The 16,698-nt window shown below is 54.3% G+C and overlaps 1 protein-coding gene and 1 long non-coding RNA gene across 2 annotated transcripts; one reads left to right on the top strand and one right to left on the bottom strand.

Annotated features, from left to right (window-relative positions):
• The first annotated feature begins 1,631 nt into the window (after positions 1-1,631).
• Positions 1,632-16,517, top strand: Samd14 (sterile alpha motif domain containing 14). Its single transcript, XM_090350969.1, has 10 exons — positions 1,632-1,873; positions 5,494-5,548; positions 10,484-10,650; positions 11,640-11,928; positions 12,595-12,682; positions 12,768-12,842; positions 12,916-13,075; positions 13,894-14,013; positions 14,119-14,274; positions 14,991-16,517. Exons 2-10 carry the CDS (start codon positions 5,506-5,508, stop codon positions 15,144-15,146), a joined length of 1,254 nt encoding a protein of 417 aa, XP_090207095.1. The 5' UTR covers positions 1,632-1,873; positions 5,494-5,505; the 3' UTR covers positions 15,147-16,517.
• Positions 3,922-11,893, bottom strand: LOC150051843 (uncharacterized). Its single transcript, XR_016538355.1, has 3 exons — positions 11,683-11,893; positions 5,996-6,125; positions 3,922-4,084 (listed from the first exon to the last, which is right to left on the bottom strand). It is a non-coding gene; the product is annotated as an uncharacterized LOC150051843 (long non-coding RNA).
• Positions 16,518-16,698: the final 181 nt, after the last annotated feature.

Genomic DNA, 16,698 nt, shown 5'->3' with positions numbered 1-16,698 from the left:
ACCACCCAGGTCTCAGCACACACCTACACACCATATCTTTAAAGACCCCAGACATAGCCTGCACACAGCCTGGAGACACCATCTCCTACCATGATCTCCACAACCTAGCTAGCCCTGCCACTGCCAGGTTCTGAAGACACCCAGAAGAACCCACTCCTCAGTTCCCACAGATTCCCAAGAATGCCCTCAACCAGTAAAGGCTACCAATCCCAACCCCCCCCCACCCCGCCCCTGTAATCCCAGGACATCAGGAGAGTTCTCTCCCTCCAGTTTCCTCACCCCTCCCTTGGCTTTCCAGCATTACCATTTGCTATTAAATAAACCACTCTCCTTCCCCTGTTTAGCCTCTGTGGTAGGGAATAGGTAATAGAAATACCTACTTTGTGTAATATATTTATTTTGAGGGTTACACTAAATACCTTAGGGTTGCCCAGTGCCTGACACAGTCCCCTGCTTAGCTAGTTATTGTTGATTGCATTGTTGATTACATTATTCTCCTTGGCTGGCCTGCCACCGCCTCCAGCTCTCCCAGTCCAAGTCTGAGCTCATCAGTTCCCACCCTTAGCCCTATGGCTCCCAGTCTTCAGCTGAGGCTCAGGTCCTTCAAAAAACACTGAACCTCTCCTGCCTTACTTCTGTATCCATTTGGCCCCATCAGTTTAATCCCGTCTCAGTTCCTCAGCTTGGTCTTTACTCTTCATGCCCACTACTGTATCTCCACAGCCTCCTGAAGGAGTGCCCAGCTCGGCCCATCCTCTAGCCTGCCCTTTGCCACCCTTTCTCCATAGAAAAGCCCAATGGTTTTTCCTCAAATACGACCAGCTAAGAGCTTCTCCCTGCTGTTAACTTATTTTCCTTGGCCAGTAAAGTGCAGGCTGTGCGTGGCAGGGGGAGGGGTTCAGCTCTCTTCCCCTCTTGTCCACACATTCCCAAACCCACATCTCCTCTTCCTCGGCCTATTGGACTCCTAGTCCCCTACCCCAACCCTGACCAGGAGGCCAAGGCAGGACTCCCCCACTCCGCTGTGCCTCAACTACACTGTGAGTACCCAGGGCCTGAGTCTGTTCACTACGGGACCCAGGCTGGCTGCTCGGTGGGTGTTTGTTGAATGAATGAGTGATGGACTCGGGAGCCCTGCAGGTCGCAGGCAGAGAGGCCTTCCCGGATTCTCCCGCACCCCCGGCCTCTCCGGGTGGGCGCGCAGTCTCAGGGGCGCTGCTTTCCCCCCCCCCCCCCCCCCCCCGCCCCAGCCCGGGCCCACAGCGCCCGCCGCCTCCGCCTCCCTCCCTCGGTCCCCGCTGCCTCCGCCCCCTTCCTCCCCGCCCCCTCCCTCCCATCCTCCCCCTCCGCTCTTTGTCTCCCGGGCTCCCGCCTCCCCGTCGCCACGCGCCCCTCCGCCCCCCGCATCGCCCCGGGGAACCCCCACGGTGCGCCGGGCGGCCTGGCAGGCGGGGACCCGCGACGGGGCGGGGCGGGCGCCCTCCAATCTCTCTCCCCCCCTCCCTCCACACACACACACACACGCGCACACACACGCGCGCACACACACACACGCGCACACGCACACACGCGCACACGCACACACGCGCGCGCACCGCACGGAGCATCCTCCCGGCAGGTCTCCGGGTCCAGCCCCGCCCGCCCGCCCGCCCCTCCGGCTGCCCGCACAGCTTCTCCTCGGAACTCCTCACCCGCCCCGACCCTGCGCCGCGCCCGCGCCCGCGTGCGCCCGGGGATGGAGCGGCGGCCGCCCACCCGGAGCCCCCCGCGCCCGGGGTGACCACCCCCGCCCCTCGGTCGCCGCCCCCGCCCGGAGCCGCGCGGGCTAAGGGGTTCCCGGGGCGCCGGAGGCTGAAGATGACCGAGGCTGGAGGTGAGGGCTGGGCCGGGGAGCGGGGGCGCCGACCCCAGCCGGGCCCTAGCTACCGGGGTCTTTCTTCTCCTCCCCCTGGGGGACCGGGCTGTCGAGGGGGCCGGGGAGAGGTAGGATTTGTGTCCCTAATCCCCTCCCTCCTGCCGGGGGACATTAATTTAAAAAAAAAAAAAAAGCACAAAAAACTAGTGTGTGGGGGAGGGGGGCGTTAACTCCTTCAAGCCTGGCGTGGAGTTGGACGGATGGGTCGGATCGGCGCTGGCCACGGCTGGGGCTGGGAAGAGGAGCCTAGCCCTGGAAGGGTGCTGCGTCCCCAGCTCCATTTCCCCCGCCTTTGGGGGGACTGTGGACAACCCCAACCCCGGAGGTAGGGACGAAGACTGGCAGAAATGGGAGGGGCAGGGACACCCAGTTCCACTGCCTTGGACTGCCAGCCTCCAGCCAGTCCTCCTCCACCTTCTCCAGTTTCAACTTCTCCCTCCTTTCCTCGGGCCTCTTTCTTTCCTCTGGCCTGCAAGGCTGGGGTTCTCCCTTTTCTGGGAGAACCCCACCCACCCGTGGGCCACACTCAGGCTGCCAGCTGTCTTGCCTATTCTCTGCCAGCCCTTCCTTGCTCTTTCTTCTCTGCCCCCTGTGGACACCAACAATCTCAATGTCTGTAGCTCTCCCTCCCCCTCCCTCTCCAGGCTGTGCAGCTTTCCTTTTTCTTTCTCTTCCCAGGGGTACCAGGTAGCTCTGGGCTCACCTGCCTCCCTTTCTCCCAGAGAAGGGTCACAGGTCATTATGGTTCCTCCAGGAACTGGCAGCCTTGGGGAATGGGAGTGGGCTGGTGAGCTGAGAACCAAGAGAGTGTCATTATGTGGCTTAGAAGTGTGTGTGTGTGTGTGTGTGTGTGTGTGTGTGTGTGTGTGTGTGTGTGAATAGGGGAGGAGATGGGGTGGTTGTTTAATTTTCCAAAGCTGAGGTTTGAAAGGAGAATGTTGGCATGGCAGGTGCCTAGTGACCGTCTACATACCCCATCTCCCAAGACTTCCTCCACCAGATAGTGGAGCAAGACACTCCCCCCCCCCCAACCCAGTCGGGATGAAGAGAGGGACAGAAAATAGTTTGTGCTGAATCAGAATGGGCTGAACATTATATGAGCTGGAAGCCCCCACCTCTCCTCCATGCACTTGATTCATTAGGGGCCCTCACTGAAGAGCTCACAAGCTCCCTGTTCTCAGTCTCTGTGAGAGGAGTCACCACCCCTGCCTGCAGAGAGCCTCCCTTTGCAAAGGAAACGCAGCTTCCATCTTCAAGAGTCCAAAGAGTCCAAAGCCAGCATGCGTAGCTGATGCCTGCAATCCTGGCCACTCAGGAGGCTGAAATCTGACAATAACTTTGAAGTCAGCCCGGGCAGGGAAGCCTAGGAGACTCTTACCTCCAACTAATGAGCAAACAGCTGGAAATGCAGGTGTAGCTCAAGTGACAGAGCACCAACCATGAGCAAACAGTTAAGGGATAGAAGCCAGGAGTGCAGCCTCTTGGTAGTGTTCACCTAGCATACAAGCCCTGAGTTGGATTCCTCAGTACCAAATACACAGAAAAAGCTGGAAGTGGCGCTGTGGCTCAGGTGGCAGAGCGCTATCCTTGAGCAAAAAGTGTCCACAGACAGTGCCCAAGCCCTGAGTTCAAGCCCCAGGACTGGCAAAAAATAAAAAAAAGTTAAGGGACAAAGGCCTTAACTTTTTTTGGCCCTGAGTTCTAGCTCCAGTTCACACACACACACCCCTAGTCTGACTTGTAAAAGCTCCCATTTGAGATAAGGGAAGTAAAATCCAAGTAGGGAATCAATGAAGTTGAAGTGTGTGTGTGTGTGTGTGTGTGTGTGTGTGTGTGTGTGTGTGTGTATACATATCTTTGTATATATGTTTCCCTTTCTCAGGGGCTGGAGAAGGGTAGACTTAGAAACGGTGTAGATAAGAAGAGAGAGGGCAACCTAGAACAACTTTCTGAAGGAGGAGGCAGCTCAGTCCTGGTCAGATAAAGTTTTATGATTCAGTGAGGGAGTTCAGCTCATCTCAAGGGCAGACTTCTCATTCCTCCCATCTGGCCCTTCAGGCTAGGAAGGAATGTCCTAGATGAATGGCTTCTAGTCTCTAGACGGCAGGAGCATCCTTGAATGGCTGTGCCTGTCTTCTCACTCTCTGTTCCTGTGCTGGTCCAGGCATCCTTGGAGTTTGAGATCGAGATGGTTTTAAGGGTTCCCCTAATCCTAGCCAGTATGAGCCAGCTCCCCTCCTTCCACTCCCTCCTTCCCCTAGCACTGTCCTGTCCTCATGAGTACCCTCTGGAACTACAGATCATCCCTCAGGAAAGGGCTGAGAGGCAGGAGACTAGGATCAAGGCAGACTTCGGCTCTTAGTTCCTGTACCTCAGCTTTTATGTCTGTAAGTGGAGATACTGAGATTCCAGACCTGAAGCTTGTTCTGAGATGATGGAATGACAGAAGCTGAAAGGCATTCCTGGCTTTTCTACACCTGTCAAGTATATGATCAAGCCTGGTGCCCTGCCTTCCTCCTTTCTCCTGACCTCAGTGTTGAAGATGTCTCAGCTATGCGATGTTTCTTATCCCAATCCATCAGTGCTGAACCCAGATTGTTCTAGCTGCGTCAGTTCTGCCTCCCACCACGAAACAATCCAGTCTGCCACACTCCTTCCTGGAACACACTGGATGCTTCTGAGTTCGTTGGATGTCCGCTGTTCTGTTGGTAGAACTCCTCAGGCCCCTCTGCATCTGTGAGTCTGGCAAGAACTGGAAAAACTGTGCTTCTGTCTAGAACAGTGGCCCTGCCAGTGCTGCCAGCTTCCTGAACAGCTCATGTTTAGAAAAGCAGGTGGTGAGGGCCTCAAGGATGGGAGTGGACGGGAGGCAGGATTGGATAAGAGGTAGAAGATGGAGAATTGGTAATGCAAAGATGAGTGGATGGACCGGTGGATATATGGATTGTGGTAGATGCTAGTGGGTGCCATGGATATTGGATTGATGGATAGATGAATGGATGGATGGATAGATGGATGGATGGATGGATGGATGCATGGATGGATGGATGGATAAGCAAAATGAGTAGGAAAATAGGTAGGTAGATGGATGAAAGAACCTGAGTTTTAATACTGTATTTTCCATTAATTTTGCTGTGTGATCTTGGGTCAGCCATCGTTCCCTCTGATTGTAAAATAAGGGGACTGGATTTAATAATCTCCATGTCTTCTTCTAGATTTGAAGTCATACAGTTTGTAAGGATGAGAAGCTTTTATGAGATGTTACTGATGCTAATGATGGAAAGGTTCAAGACAATCTAGGGACCATAAGAAGGCAACAACTAGTTGCAGGATGTGACCTGTGACTGTACTCTGGATTGGCTTTACCCATACCCTTCTTCTTGTGCCTCCTGTCCCAGCACCTCCCATCTAGGAAAAGGACTTAGTTGTCTTCTCCTTCAGGAGCTGGAGGGAACATTTTAAGGAGAGGGGCCAGGAAACCAGAAGCTGGTAGTCAACTGGCATGCTCCCTTCCTAACCAACTTGAACCTCTGACCCAGTGTCTCTTTTTCTTTCTCCCCACCCCTTGTTTTCCCCAGCTCTCTTGAGTCATGGCTTCTTCAAAGCTCCGAGAAACTGCAGACGAGGTTTTTGGTAAGTTCTATGCTACTCTTTCTCTAGCAATAGACACCGCTGTGGAACACGGCCTCCAAGCCACTGAGTGATGGAAGGCGGCTTTTGCAGCTTCAGTGTGTGTGTGTATGTGTGTGTGTGTGTGTGTGTGTGTTCTCTAAGTGGACTTGCCATACCCACAAGGGTCCCCGTTTATTAAGTACTCATTTTACACTCTATTCCAGATCTTCTATGCACTCATCTCCTGGGCATTTAATACTCACAATAAAACTAAGAAATAAGCCCCTTTAATTGAGTATTGGGTGCAGAGTACAAACGTGACTTGCTTTAAAGGTTGTATGGCAAGTTAGCAGAGCTGGAACTAGAACCTCAGACTGCCTGGGTCACTGTGCTGTAACATCCTGTACACTCCAGCCCAGGAAACACATGGGAATTCCAAGCTGCTTGCATAAGTGCCCAAGATCTCACCTACTGGCTGTGCATGCACACCCACAGCCTCTGGGCTCCTCCCAGCTCTCACTGGCAGACATGTCTGTGCCACCTGTGCCATTGTTTGGAGAGTAGACCACTGCTTGCAAGCCAGAGTTCACAGCAGGCTCTGGAATAGAAAGGAGGGTCTGCATGAAGGAAGGACACACACACACACACACACACACACACACACACACACACACATATACACGCACACACACACACACACACACACACACACACACACGCACATGCTTGCACAGCTTGGAAGGGCTTCTCTGCATAGAACGCCCAGGGCCAGCTTCTCCCTACCTTCTCCCCTCTCTGTCTCCCTCCTCTCTTTCCCCTGCCACTGCCATTAGCCTGGTCATGCCACAACTGCTGCTTCCTGCTTCTGGTCAACACTGCGTCCCCACTCCAGTTCCCCTGGGGCTCCTCTGGGCCTGAGTCTTTGAGTTTGGCTCCATGAAGTCCAGCCTAAGCCTTGGGGCTCTCCCTGCTCCTACCTCACTCCCTCTGCTCCTCATAGATCCCTTCTTGTTTTCCTCAGTGCCAAGGTACCCGGGCCTTGCCTGGCCTGCTGCCAATGAGAAAGGCAATTAAATATTCATTATCCCACTACCCCAGAGCCCAATGGGAGAGAAAGGGGAGATAGGGAAGATGAAAGGGAAAAAATGGAAGAAAAGTCAAATAAACTAGGGGACTCAGGCTTTGCTGGTCCCACCTTGCCTTGAAACCCCAATCCCTTGGCAGTTCTTTTGTCCTCAGACTCTGGGTGGTACCCAGTGGCTGAGTTGGGGGCAGAGGGTCCTTCTCCCTCCCTGGCACAGACTAGAAGGGCACTAGTTGAACAACAGATGGGTGGAGAAAGCAAGAATGCTGGTTTAGGAGAAAGTGGACCATCTTTAACTCCCTCCACACTCTAGACCAAACCGTTCCTCTCTGAGGTTGGTTTCTCTGCCCATAAAATGAGGTGTTAGACTCAATGTCGTGCCCCTCTTTGCTTCAGAAAGGATGCAGTACGTCTGGTGCTTAGAAGCAAGTCAGACTGCCTGCCTGTAAGCCTGGCCTGCTCTTGCCAGCTCTATACCCTGGGGATTCCCCAAGCCTTTTCCTGTAGGGTGTGAGGAGTTTAAATGAACGAGTAAGCTGGGGTACTTAGAGTATTACCAGCACAGCCAGAGCTCAGCAGTGACTGCTGTCTGCTCCTCTGTGGTGCAGTTTTGGACTTGCTGCTTTCATGTAACATCTGGAGATCCCAGGCTAAGTGGCTGGAAAGAAGCTCCTCCCAGCCCCCGCCTTCTGCCCCCTAGCCCAGCCCTTCCTAAGGGGCTGCACATACCATAAGTGAGCCAGGTGCAGGGAGACCTAGAGGGGACGAGTCACACCTGGGCAGTCCTCTGACTGTAGTTGTCCCTCCCATCCGTTGCTCACCCCCTGGACAGCTACCATGGCATCTCTATGTCTTCCTTTTTGTCATCATACCTGGTTCCCAAACTAAGGGACAGTACCCAAGCCCTGTGTTCAAGCCCAGGAGCAGCACAAAAGAAAATGGATGGCCAGGTAGGGGACTGGGGAAAGAAAGCATTTGAGCTGAAAGAAGTGAAGGAAAAAACCATGCAGAAGTCTGGAGAGAGCCTCCTAGGAAGAGAGTAGAGAAAGGGCAAAGGTCCTGAGATGCAGAGCCCGGAGGATGTGAAAGCAGGGTGGCTGCAGGGAGGGAGAGAAGCAGAAGCTCAGGGAGGCAAGCGGAGCACAGACTGAAGCTAGAAGACCACTGGGAAAAACTTGGCTCTTACTCTGCATGAGATGGAAGTCACCCGAGGGTTCTGAGGAGAGGGAATAACAGAGCTGACATGTTGCATTAGGCTCACTCTGACTGCTGAGTTGAAAAATAGGCTGTAAGTGGGGAGGGAGGAGGAAGGAGGCTTTGTAATGAGCAGGAGATGATGACCTAGACCAGGGGCAGCGAGATCTTTCTGGTCCTTCAGCGCTTCTCCTCTCTGTGCATGTTCTCTCCCTCTCTCTCTCTCTCTCTCTCTCTCTCTCTCTCTCTCTCTCTCTCTCTCTCTCTCTCTCTCAACATATAAGTGTTGCTTTCTCATAATTCTTTTGTTGGTAAAACCTCAAGCACACTCAAAAATAGAGAAAAGAACACAGTGCACTCGTTTCACATGGGCTCAGGTACCATGATTCCAATGCAATCATGGTTGGTCTTTTCTCTCACCTCTCTTTTTTTCCATGGTTCACCTCCACTGTCTTGAATTGGGGGGGGGGGTGTCTCATCCTGGGGCTTGAACTCAAGGCCTGGGCACTGTCCCTGAGCTTTTTTTTTTTTTTTTTTGCTCAAGGATAGTGCTTCCTCTACCACTTGAACCATATCTTCACTTCCAGCTTTTTTGGTGGTCAGTTGGAGATGAGTCTCATAGACTTTCCTGCCCAGGCTGACTTCAAACCTCAGTCCATAGATCTCAGTCTCCTAATGTCATGGATTGTTTTGAACTTCATTCAAAAACATCATGTCACTTCACCATCAGTATTTCAGTATACCTAGATGTAGCTTGAAAGTGGAGGTAGCAGGAATCGTGGCTTAAGTAAAGGATGAGCCAGAGGTGTTTTTTGTTGTTTTTTGTTTGTTTGTTTTTTGTGGATCCTGAATTCTGGGCCTGGGCACTGTCGCTGAGCTCTTCAGCTCAAGGCTACTGCCTTACCTCTAGGCCTGGGCGTTGTCCCTGGGCTCTTCAGCTCAAGGCTACAGCCCCATCCAGGAGCTAAGTCCCACTTCCCATTTTCTAGAGGTTAATTGGAGATAAGAGTCTCAGGTCCTTTTGTGCCTGGGGCTAGCTTTGAACCTTGAGCCTCAGATCTCAGCCTCCTGAGTAGCTAGGATTACAGGTGTAAGCCACTGTGCCCGGCTAGGATTTTGGTTGTTTTTGTTGTTGTTGTTATTTAGTCTGTCATCGGGCTTGAACTCTGGGCCTTGGCCCTATCTCTGAGCTCTTTAGCTCAAGGCCAGGTCTCTACTACCTTGAGCTACATCTCCATTTCTGGGTTTCTAGTGGTTAATTGGAGATAAAAATCTCACAGACTTTGGTGCCCTGGATGACTTTGAACTGCAGTCCTCAGATCTCAGACTCCTGAGTAGATAGGAATACAGGTGTGAGCCTCATTGCTGGGCTGGGCCAAGCTGGAGGTCTGACCTGAGTAACAACAAAAGATGGAGCTGCTGTTAGCCAGCAGCTTGGGCTAAAGGAGAGGCCAAGAGCCCAGTCTGGTGCAGAAGTTGAAGGTGTCTGTCAAGCAAATGGACACATGAACTGCCAAAGGGTTTGGGTCTGAAAGAGAAGAGTAGCTCAGCAGTATCTGACAGAACCAGGGAAGAGAAGAGAAGCCTATTTGAGACAAGGCAGTGGGTTTGTGTTGGTAGGTTGTTTGAGGTGCCTGAGTGCCTGAGTTTAGCATTTGAGGGAGGCAGCAGGACTGCTGACACTAAGGTGGCTCCTAGGATGTCTGCAGTTGAGAAAGGAGCAAGGAAGAAAGGGTGGGCTTGAGGGATAGAACAGAGGTCCTGGAGATCATGGGAGAACCTGAGGCAGGGAGGTCTTTACCATCCTGAGTGAGGCTGGGAAAATCTTTTCTGTTTGGAGGCCAGTACAGAATGTGGCTTCACTCCCAGATGGGCACAGGAAAAGTGGAACTATAACCAATGAGCATTTCTCCGCACAATCCACAGGCTTCACTCACTCTTTGACCAGGTCTAGGTGCAGGACCTAGCTTAGAGTCACAGACCCCAAGACTGAGGGGCCTGCAAGGCCTTCTTTCCTATCACTGCCACTGGCCTGTGCAAGGCCCCGTGCTCCACTTCAAAGGTAGGCCTTAAGTCAGGCTCTCGCTGGAGTTGACTGGGTACTTGGCACAGCCAAAGCGTGTCCTCAGCAGCCCTCATTTCTGGAGCCAGGCTAAGCCAAGCTCAAATCCCAGACTATTTCTAGCCAACGGCTTCAGATGGATTCCAGGAGCCTCTGTTTGCTCAGCTGTAATGTGTGCCTTTGTGTGCGTCATCACTCTTGTCACCTCCTCTCCTCAGGTTGTTCTGAGATGTTGAATGTGTACCTGCGCCCATGTTAGATGTTTCCTGATCCCAGCAGCCTCGTCCTTCTCCACAGGGCTATCGCCTTCCATCCTGGAGGCATCATCCCTGCCTCCCCACTTCCTAGCACTCCTAGTTTTGCCCACTGTGTCATTAACAGACTCATATTCGGGCCTTATGACCCAGCTGAACCTCTTCTGAGCTTTCCTCACAGGGCCAGTCTGTGCTGTACCCACCAAAGGGCTCGGACCACTGCACTGTATCCATGCTCCTCACTGGTCTCCTAGTGCCTGGCACTTGCCAGCACTGGCTGACTGGGGTGTAGTACAGGTGGCTACTTGAGGTGAGTCTCTGGGCTCACCCCTGCCCCCCTCATGAGTGGTCTCTTTTCACAGACCTAGACCTGGCTGTACCAGAGACCGCCAGACTGGACAGCAGTTTACACAAGGCCCGGGCCCAGCTGCTGGCCAAGGGCCGGAGACACCGGCCCTCCCGCTCCAGGCTTCGGGACAGTGCCAGCTCTGCTGAGGATGGTGAAGGCTCTGATGGCCCTGGAGGCAAGGTTGGGGCAACACATACAACATAAACCCCTGTTGTCTGTGGGTGGTACCATCTCTGCCGGGAAGCCCCACCCCCTAGACATCTTGACAGTGACACCACCAGTGATCTGCAGGAGTTCACTTCTGAGTTGATTATCCAGACTGGAGGCCGTGGCACAAGTGACAGAAAGCTCCAGTCATGAGTAATAAAAGCCAGTCAAGCCAAGCGAGGTGGCTCTCGCCTGTAATCCTAGCTACTCAAGAGGCTGAGATCTGAGGATCGAGGTTCAAAGCCAACCCAGCATTAAAGTCCATGTGACTCTTATCTCTAACCACCAGAAAACCAGAAGTGGCACTGTGGCTCAAAGGGTAGGGAGGTAGTCTTGAGCTGAAGAGCTCAGGGACAGTGCCCAGGCCCAGAGTTCAAGCCCACTATCGCAAAAAAAAAAAAAAGCCTAACAAAAGTACAAGGCCAACTGGCTACAAGTGGCTCATGCCTGTAATCTTAGCTACATAGGAGCTAAGAGATCTGAGAATCACAGTTCGAAGCCAGCCTAGACTAGAAAGTCTGTGAGACTCATATACCCAATTAACCACCCAGAAGTCAGAAGTAGAGCTGTGGCTCAGTTGGTGGAGGTTATCCTGGAGCACTAAAGTTCGGGGCCAGTGTTTCTGCCCTGAGTTCAAATCCCAGGACCAGCACACATGTGTGTGCACCACACACACACACACACACACACACACACACACACACACACACACACACACACATTATCCCATCTTACAGATGAGGAAGCTGAGCCCCTTGTGGGTTCAGTAATTATCAAATGGTTAGCAAGGTCAGGAGGCAGACCTCCCCTCTTTTGAGTCACCTGGTGTTCCTGAATCAGAGCTCCTGGTCTGTAATTGGGGTACCCTGGGAGGACTCCTGCACAGTGGGCAGGGCGAAGCGGCCTCTCCTCCTCGGGAAGGGAGGACGAGCGTTCTCGGTGAGTAGCTGTCCCCCTCCCAGGTGACCGATCGCTGCGGGAGTCCCCTGCACCGCCTGCGCTCACCTTTGCACTCGGGTCCGGGCTCCCCCGCGGGGGGCTCCTTCTGCCTGGAGCCTCCCGGGTTGCGTCGCAGCCTAGACGAGGACGAGCCGCCGCCCTCGCCGCGCACCCGCTATCGACCCCTGCACAATGCCGCCTCCCACGAGGGCCTGGCCGCCGCCTCCAGCTCGCCGCCGCGCTCCGCGCCCTCCTCGGACAGCTCGCCCAGCTTCGTGCGCCGTCACCCGCGCGCAGAGCCGCACAGCGAAGGTGAGAGCGGCGACTCCCTGCTGGTGAGATCCGGAACTGCAGCGGTCCCTGGTCAGCACCTGTCCTAGGCTGGGCCTGTGGGACGGAGTGGACGCTGGGAGCCGGGGAGGATGAGCCCCAGGGCTCCATCATTCACTTAAGGAGCGCTTACCGAGTGCCAGACTCTGTTGCTCGTTAGCACGTGAACAGGAAACATAGAGGCAGTCCTCCCTCGTTCTCTATAGTTTGGAGGGCTAAAACGAAATCATCTTTTAATTACATGTATAGTAACAAACGGCAACAAAGACCGTGCTGGAAATGAGCACAGGTGGCAGGAGAGGCTTTGTCAGAGAGTTCCTGTAGCTGGGAGCATCCTGGAAGGCATTAAGATTGGAGCACTGATTCCAAGTTGGATAAAAGTATCAGTGAATAGCAGTGGTCGAAGTGCCTCACAGTTTGTAAAAAGCATTTCATTAGGTACCATGGAATGGCAAGAGTATCCCTCTATTTGACATGCAGGAAGCTCAGGGAGATAAGATGGACACATCCTAGCTCTCACAGCTAGTGAGAGCCACCAGAGCCAGCTTGCAGGAGTCTATGTCAAGAGAATTTCTACCAGCTGCATTGGCTCCAGAAAGAGTCCGGTAAGCCGGCTCTCAGCCTCTCTCTTTCCCTCTCTCCTGTAAGATGACAGCCGAGATGCTAGCCCACCTGAGCCGGCCAGCCCCACCATTGGCCTGGATAAGAAGACTCGACGGAAGTTCCTGGACCTGGGGTGAGTGTGGGAGGGGTCGGCAGCAAACAGTGCTGCTGAGATATGGGAACACAGTGGGCTCCTACTCCTCCTGTTCTCCCCACAGGGTCACCCTCCGCCGGGCATCCACTGGCAAGAGCCGGAAGGAGAAGGGCAGCAACCGCTTGTCCATGGGTAGCAGGTGAGAGGTACCCAGGATCCCCATCTCCAACTCCTGACTTCCCCTGGCACCCACACCTGTGATCTCTCCACAGGGAGTCGGTGGAAGGGTCTGGCAGGTCCGGAGGCTCCCCATTCCTGCCCTTTTCCTGGTTCACAGACAGTGGCAAGGGTTCGGCATCTTCAGGCAGTACCACCTCTCCGACCTGCTCTCCCAAACATGAGGGCTTTAGCCCTAAGAAGTCAGCTTCCCAGGTAAGCCCAGGACTTGCTTGCTTCCAACTGTCCCCAGAGAGTCAGGTGGCATCCTTCAAGCTGGGAAGCCAGGCCTTCCTGGATTCCACTTGTCCATCCACAGAGCCAGGAGTGACCCATTATCCCATCTACCCAGAGTCCATTTGCTCCACTGCTCTTGCATTTGCATTGGGAGATTCAGTTGTGGCTTCCTTCATTGGCACTTACCTTCCAACAACTGTCGCCCTACTAGTCACCCTGCCTGAGGCTGCCCTTCCTGCCAGCTGTTTTTTTCCTGGCTCAGTTCTGTGTCATGTATGTAAGGAGCTGGGCTGCCTGTTTAATGAAGTTTCTGAGCTACAGCAATGGATCGAACCCCTAGCCTAGTGAATGCTCACAACCCTGGGAGAGAAGTAAGGCCAGTGACAGAACCAAGAGTGTCTGCTTATGTTCACACAGCCCTCTACAATTGACACCTCAAACACACATTTTTGCTTTTTGCTCTGATAGCAGTGTAGGAAGAGACCCACTTTTTTCCACTGTATGGATGAACAGATGAGGCCAGAGAGAAGGCACTTGCCCACAGGCTGGCACAGACTCATGTTCTGTTGCAAATCTGATGCCCAGCCCTATCCTTGAGCACAGAGAATTAGTAAAGCTGAGGATTCAGTGCCGAGTCCCTTCCCATTTGGGACTTCCTTCTTTCATCCCTCCCTTCATTCTTTCCCTTGTGTTGGGCCCTTGGGTCAACATCACAAACAATACAGACATGGGTTTGGGGGTATCTCCTTGTTTTGGGGTGAACTCACTCCTCAGTGTACACATCCCTTTCTGTCCAGGAATCCACCCTGAGTGATGACTCCACGCCCCCCAGCAGCAGCCCTAAGATCCCCAGTGGCCCTCGACAGGAAGCCAAGTGTTCCTACCCCTACCACACACTGTCCCAGTCTTCAGATGAGGTGAGCAAGGCTAGCAGCATGCTCCTGGGTCCCTGACCCAGGCTCTACTGGGTATGTCAGCCGAAGGCCGAGCCCCTTACTCACTGTCGCTGGTCTCTGCCCCAGTTCCTGGACGAGCCCCTCCCCACTGTCCAGCACTGGAACAGCCAGCAGGTGGGCCAGTGGCTGCACAGCCTCAACCTAGAGCAGTACGCTGCTGAGTTTGCCGCTCGCCAGGTCGATGGGCCACAGCTACTGCAGCTGGATGGAAGCAAGCTGAAGGTAGGTCAGCATGCAAGGGTTTGCCAGAGATCCGGGCAATTTTCAGTCTCTCATCCTGTCCTTTGATCCTCAGCTCAGACTCCCAGGCTGCCCTCCCAACTTCCTCTCTAGACTGCACAGACCTCTGGGGCAAGGCCCTTGTCTACCTTGTGCACTCTAGCAGGGAACCAGTCGGACATGAAACAGAAGCCCAGCACTTCAGTTTGACCTCTCAGCTCTAGCTTAAGGATTTAAGCTAATCTTGTTTTTTGGCTGTCACTCAACCTTGGGTGCTTGTGACACAGGAAACTCTCCCCATCGGCTCTGTTCAGCCCTCAGTCCCAGGCTAGTAACAGTGGTGTCTTGAGGGAGGGAAGTGGTTACTAACATCAACTGAGGCATTTCTGACTCCCCCCCGGGAAATCTCTGGACAGGAGGAGGGTCCTCAACCACTGATGAGCCATTTGACCTTGAGCAGGGGTCATGCCAAAACCAAATTCTAGAGTGGAGGTTTGGGAGTCTAGGACAGGGCAGATGGCCTGGTATCTTCGGTTCCCATGTCTCCCAATGGTTTGAAATCCAGGTTCTTGCTCGAGGGTTCCAATCATTGGGCAAGTCAGTGTGGGAGGTGGAAGTCACCCCTCAGGGAGGACACATCTGGCAGCAAGGACGTGGGGCTTCGGCGGCCCTCTCTGATGGTTTCAGGACTCTCTCCATCATTTTGGATTTCTCCGCAGAGCCTAGGGCTCAGCAACTCACATGACCGGGCACTAGTGAAGCGGAAGCTGAAGGAGCTGGCAGCGGCGGCTGAGAAGGAGCGCAAGGCACAGGAGAAGGCTGCGAGGCAGCGAGAGAAGCTCCGGCGCCGTGAGCAGGAGACTAAGAAGAGCTAGGGGTGGCAGGGCGGCACTGGCACCTGGGTGCGGGCAGCCGCCAGCGACCACAGGCCTCACTAGGGAGTTGGGGCCTCAGCACCAGGCCTGGGGTGGCCTGGCCTCTCTCTCTTGGGGGGGGGCGCCACACCCTATCACCCTGTGTGGACCCAGAGGCCCCGGGGTGGGAGACCCCAGGGAGAGGGCCCAATAATACACTTGATTTTGAGGACTTATTTGGCATAGTTCCAAGGGGAGGCAGGTGGCGGGTGAAGGAAGAGGGCAGAGGCCAGGGCTGAAACAAGTCCAGAGACCCTGAGGATTCTGGACTAGGCTGACCCTCCATCCTTGAGCCAGGGTGGTACAGGGCAGAAAGTGAGCCAGCTTTGTGCCCGCCTTCCTCCCAGAGGCCCTGTGGCAGGCCAGGGTCCTCAGGCTGGGCACCTCAGCAGGGCTAGGAGGACAAAGCTGTGTCCCTCCAGCTCCCCTAGATGACTGTGGGGAGAAGCTATTCTGCTGCCAGGGAGGTTGGTGGGCACCACAGCAAGTTGCACTCAGGACAGACTCCCAGCCAACCCAACAAGAGAACAGAGTGTAGTGGGACAGGTCCAGCTTTCTGCAAGGGCTGTGGGAATAGAAGAAGAAACCTCCTTTCCTGCCCTGTGGGTCTCAAGGGGTAGGATGGTAGCCACATGGTGCCCCTCCTACAGTGAGTCTTTGACCCATTCTCTGATCCAGGACCACCCAGCCACTGTGCTTCCTCAGAGGAGTCCCTGGGCTGTTGGGGCACAGAGAACACCTTCCCCACCCCACCCCAGTGCCCCAACAGTGAAGTAGAGGCTGAGTAGAGGCTGCCTGGAAGCTGCTGGATCCGAAGAGTCCATCATCAGGGCTCCATGGGCTCCAGAACTGACAAGTCACAGGGATGGTGTTTTGCTGGACTGCAGGGAGAGCAGGCCAGCCTTGGGTGGGGGTAGAATCTACCAGCAGCTTCCGATCACATGGGTCCTTTTCAGGAAATGTCCAGAGACAAAATCCAGGTATTCATGCTGGTTAGCAGCTGGCCCAGCTTCTAGGGAGCTGACTAGGGTCAACAACAGACTCGGGGCCTGAGAATGCCTCCACTTTCCCAGTGGCCTGGTATGGTGGACAGTCTAGTGCATGCCAACTCTGACTCCTGCCCAGCTCTGTGGCTTAGGGCCAGGGTCCTGTATCTGCGTTCTGCCTTCTGACTGGGAGAAACTGAGACGTAGGGGCACTGGTACAACCTGGGCCTGGCAGAGGGACTGGAGGCACCTGGGTCCTGGAAGCCATGAGGAGCTAAGTGGGTGCCCCCCTGCATGTGATAGGGGGAGATGGTCCTTGGTTTCTTCCAATAAACACTTACAACTTGCCAGTGACTACTCTGTCTGCGCGGCCTGAGGGTTTGGTCAGGAGCCCAGGAACTAAGCCGTGTCCTGAAGTGTCCTGACCCTGAGGCCTGTCACTGGGTGCTGGACTGCCCGGTGTTCTTGAGAAGAGGCCAAGTACTCATGTGGACAGATCTTGAGCTGGACCATGAGTAATTACTCAT

This window comes from Megascapheus bottae, chromosome 17, assembly GCF_031878675.1.
Source record: "Megascapheus bottae isolate mThoBot1 chromosome 17, mThoBot2.hap1, whole genome shotgun sequence".
Taxonomy (NCBI): domain Eukaryota; kingdom Metazoa; phylum Chordata; class Mammalia; order Rodentia; family Geomyidae; genus Megascapheus; species Megascapheus bottae.
The sequence above is the reverse complement of the archived record's forward strand: the minus strand, read 5'-3'. Positions and strand labels throughout refer to the sequence as shown.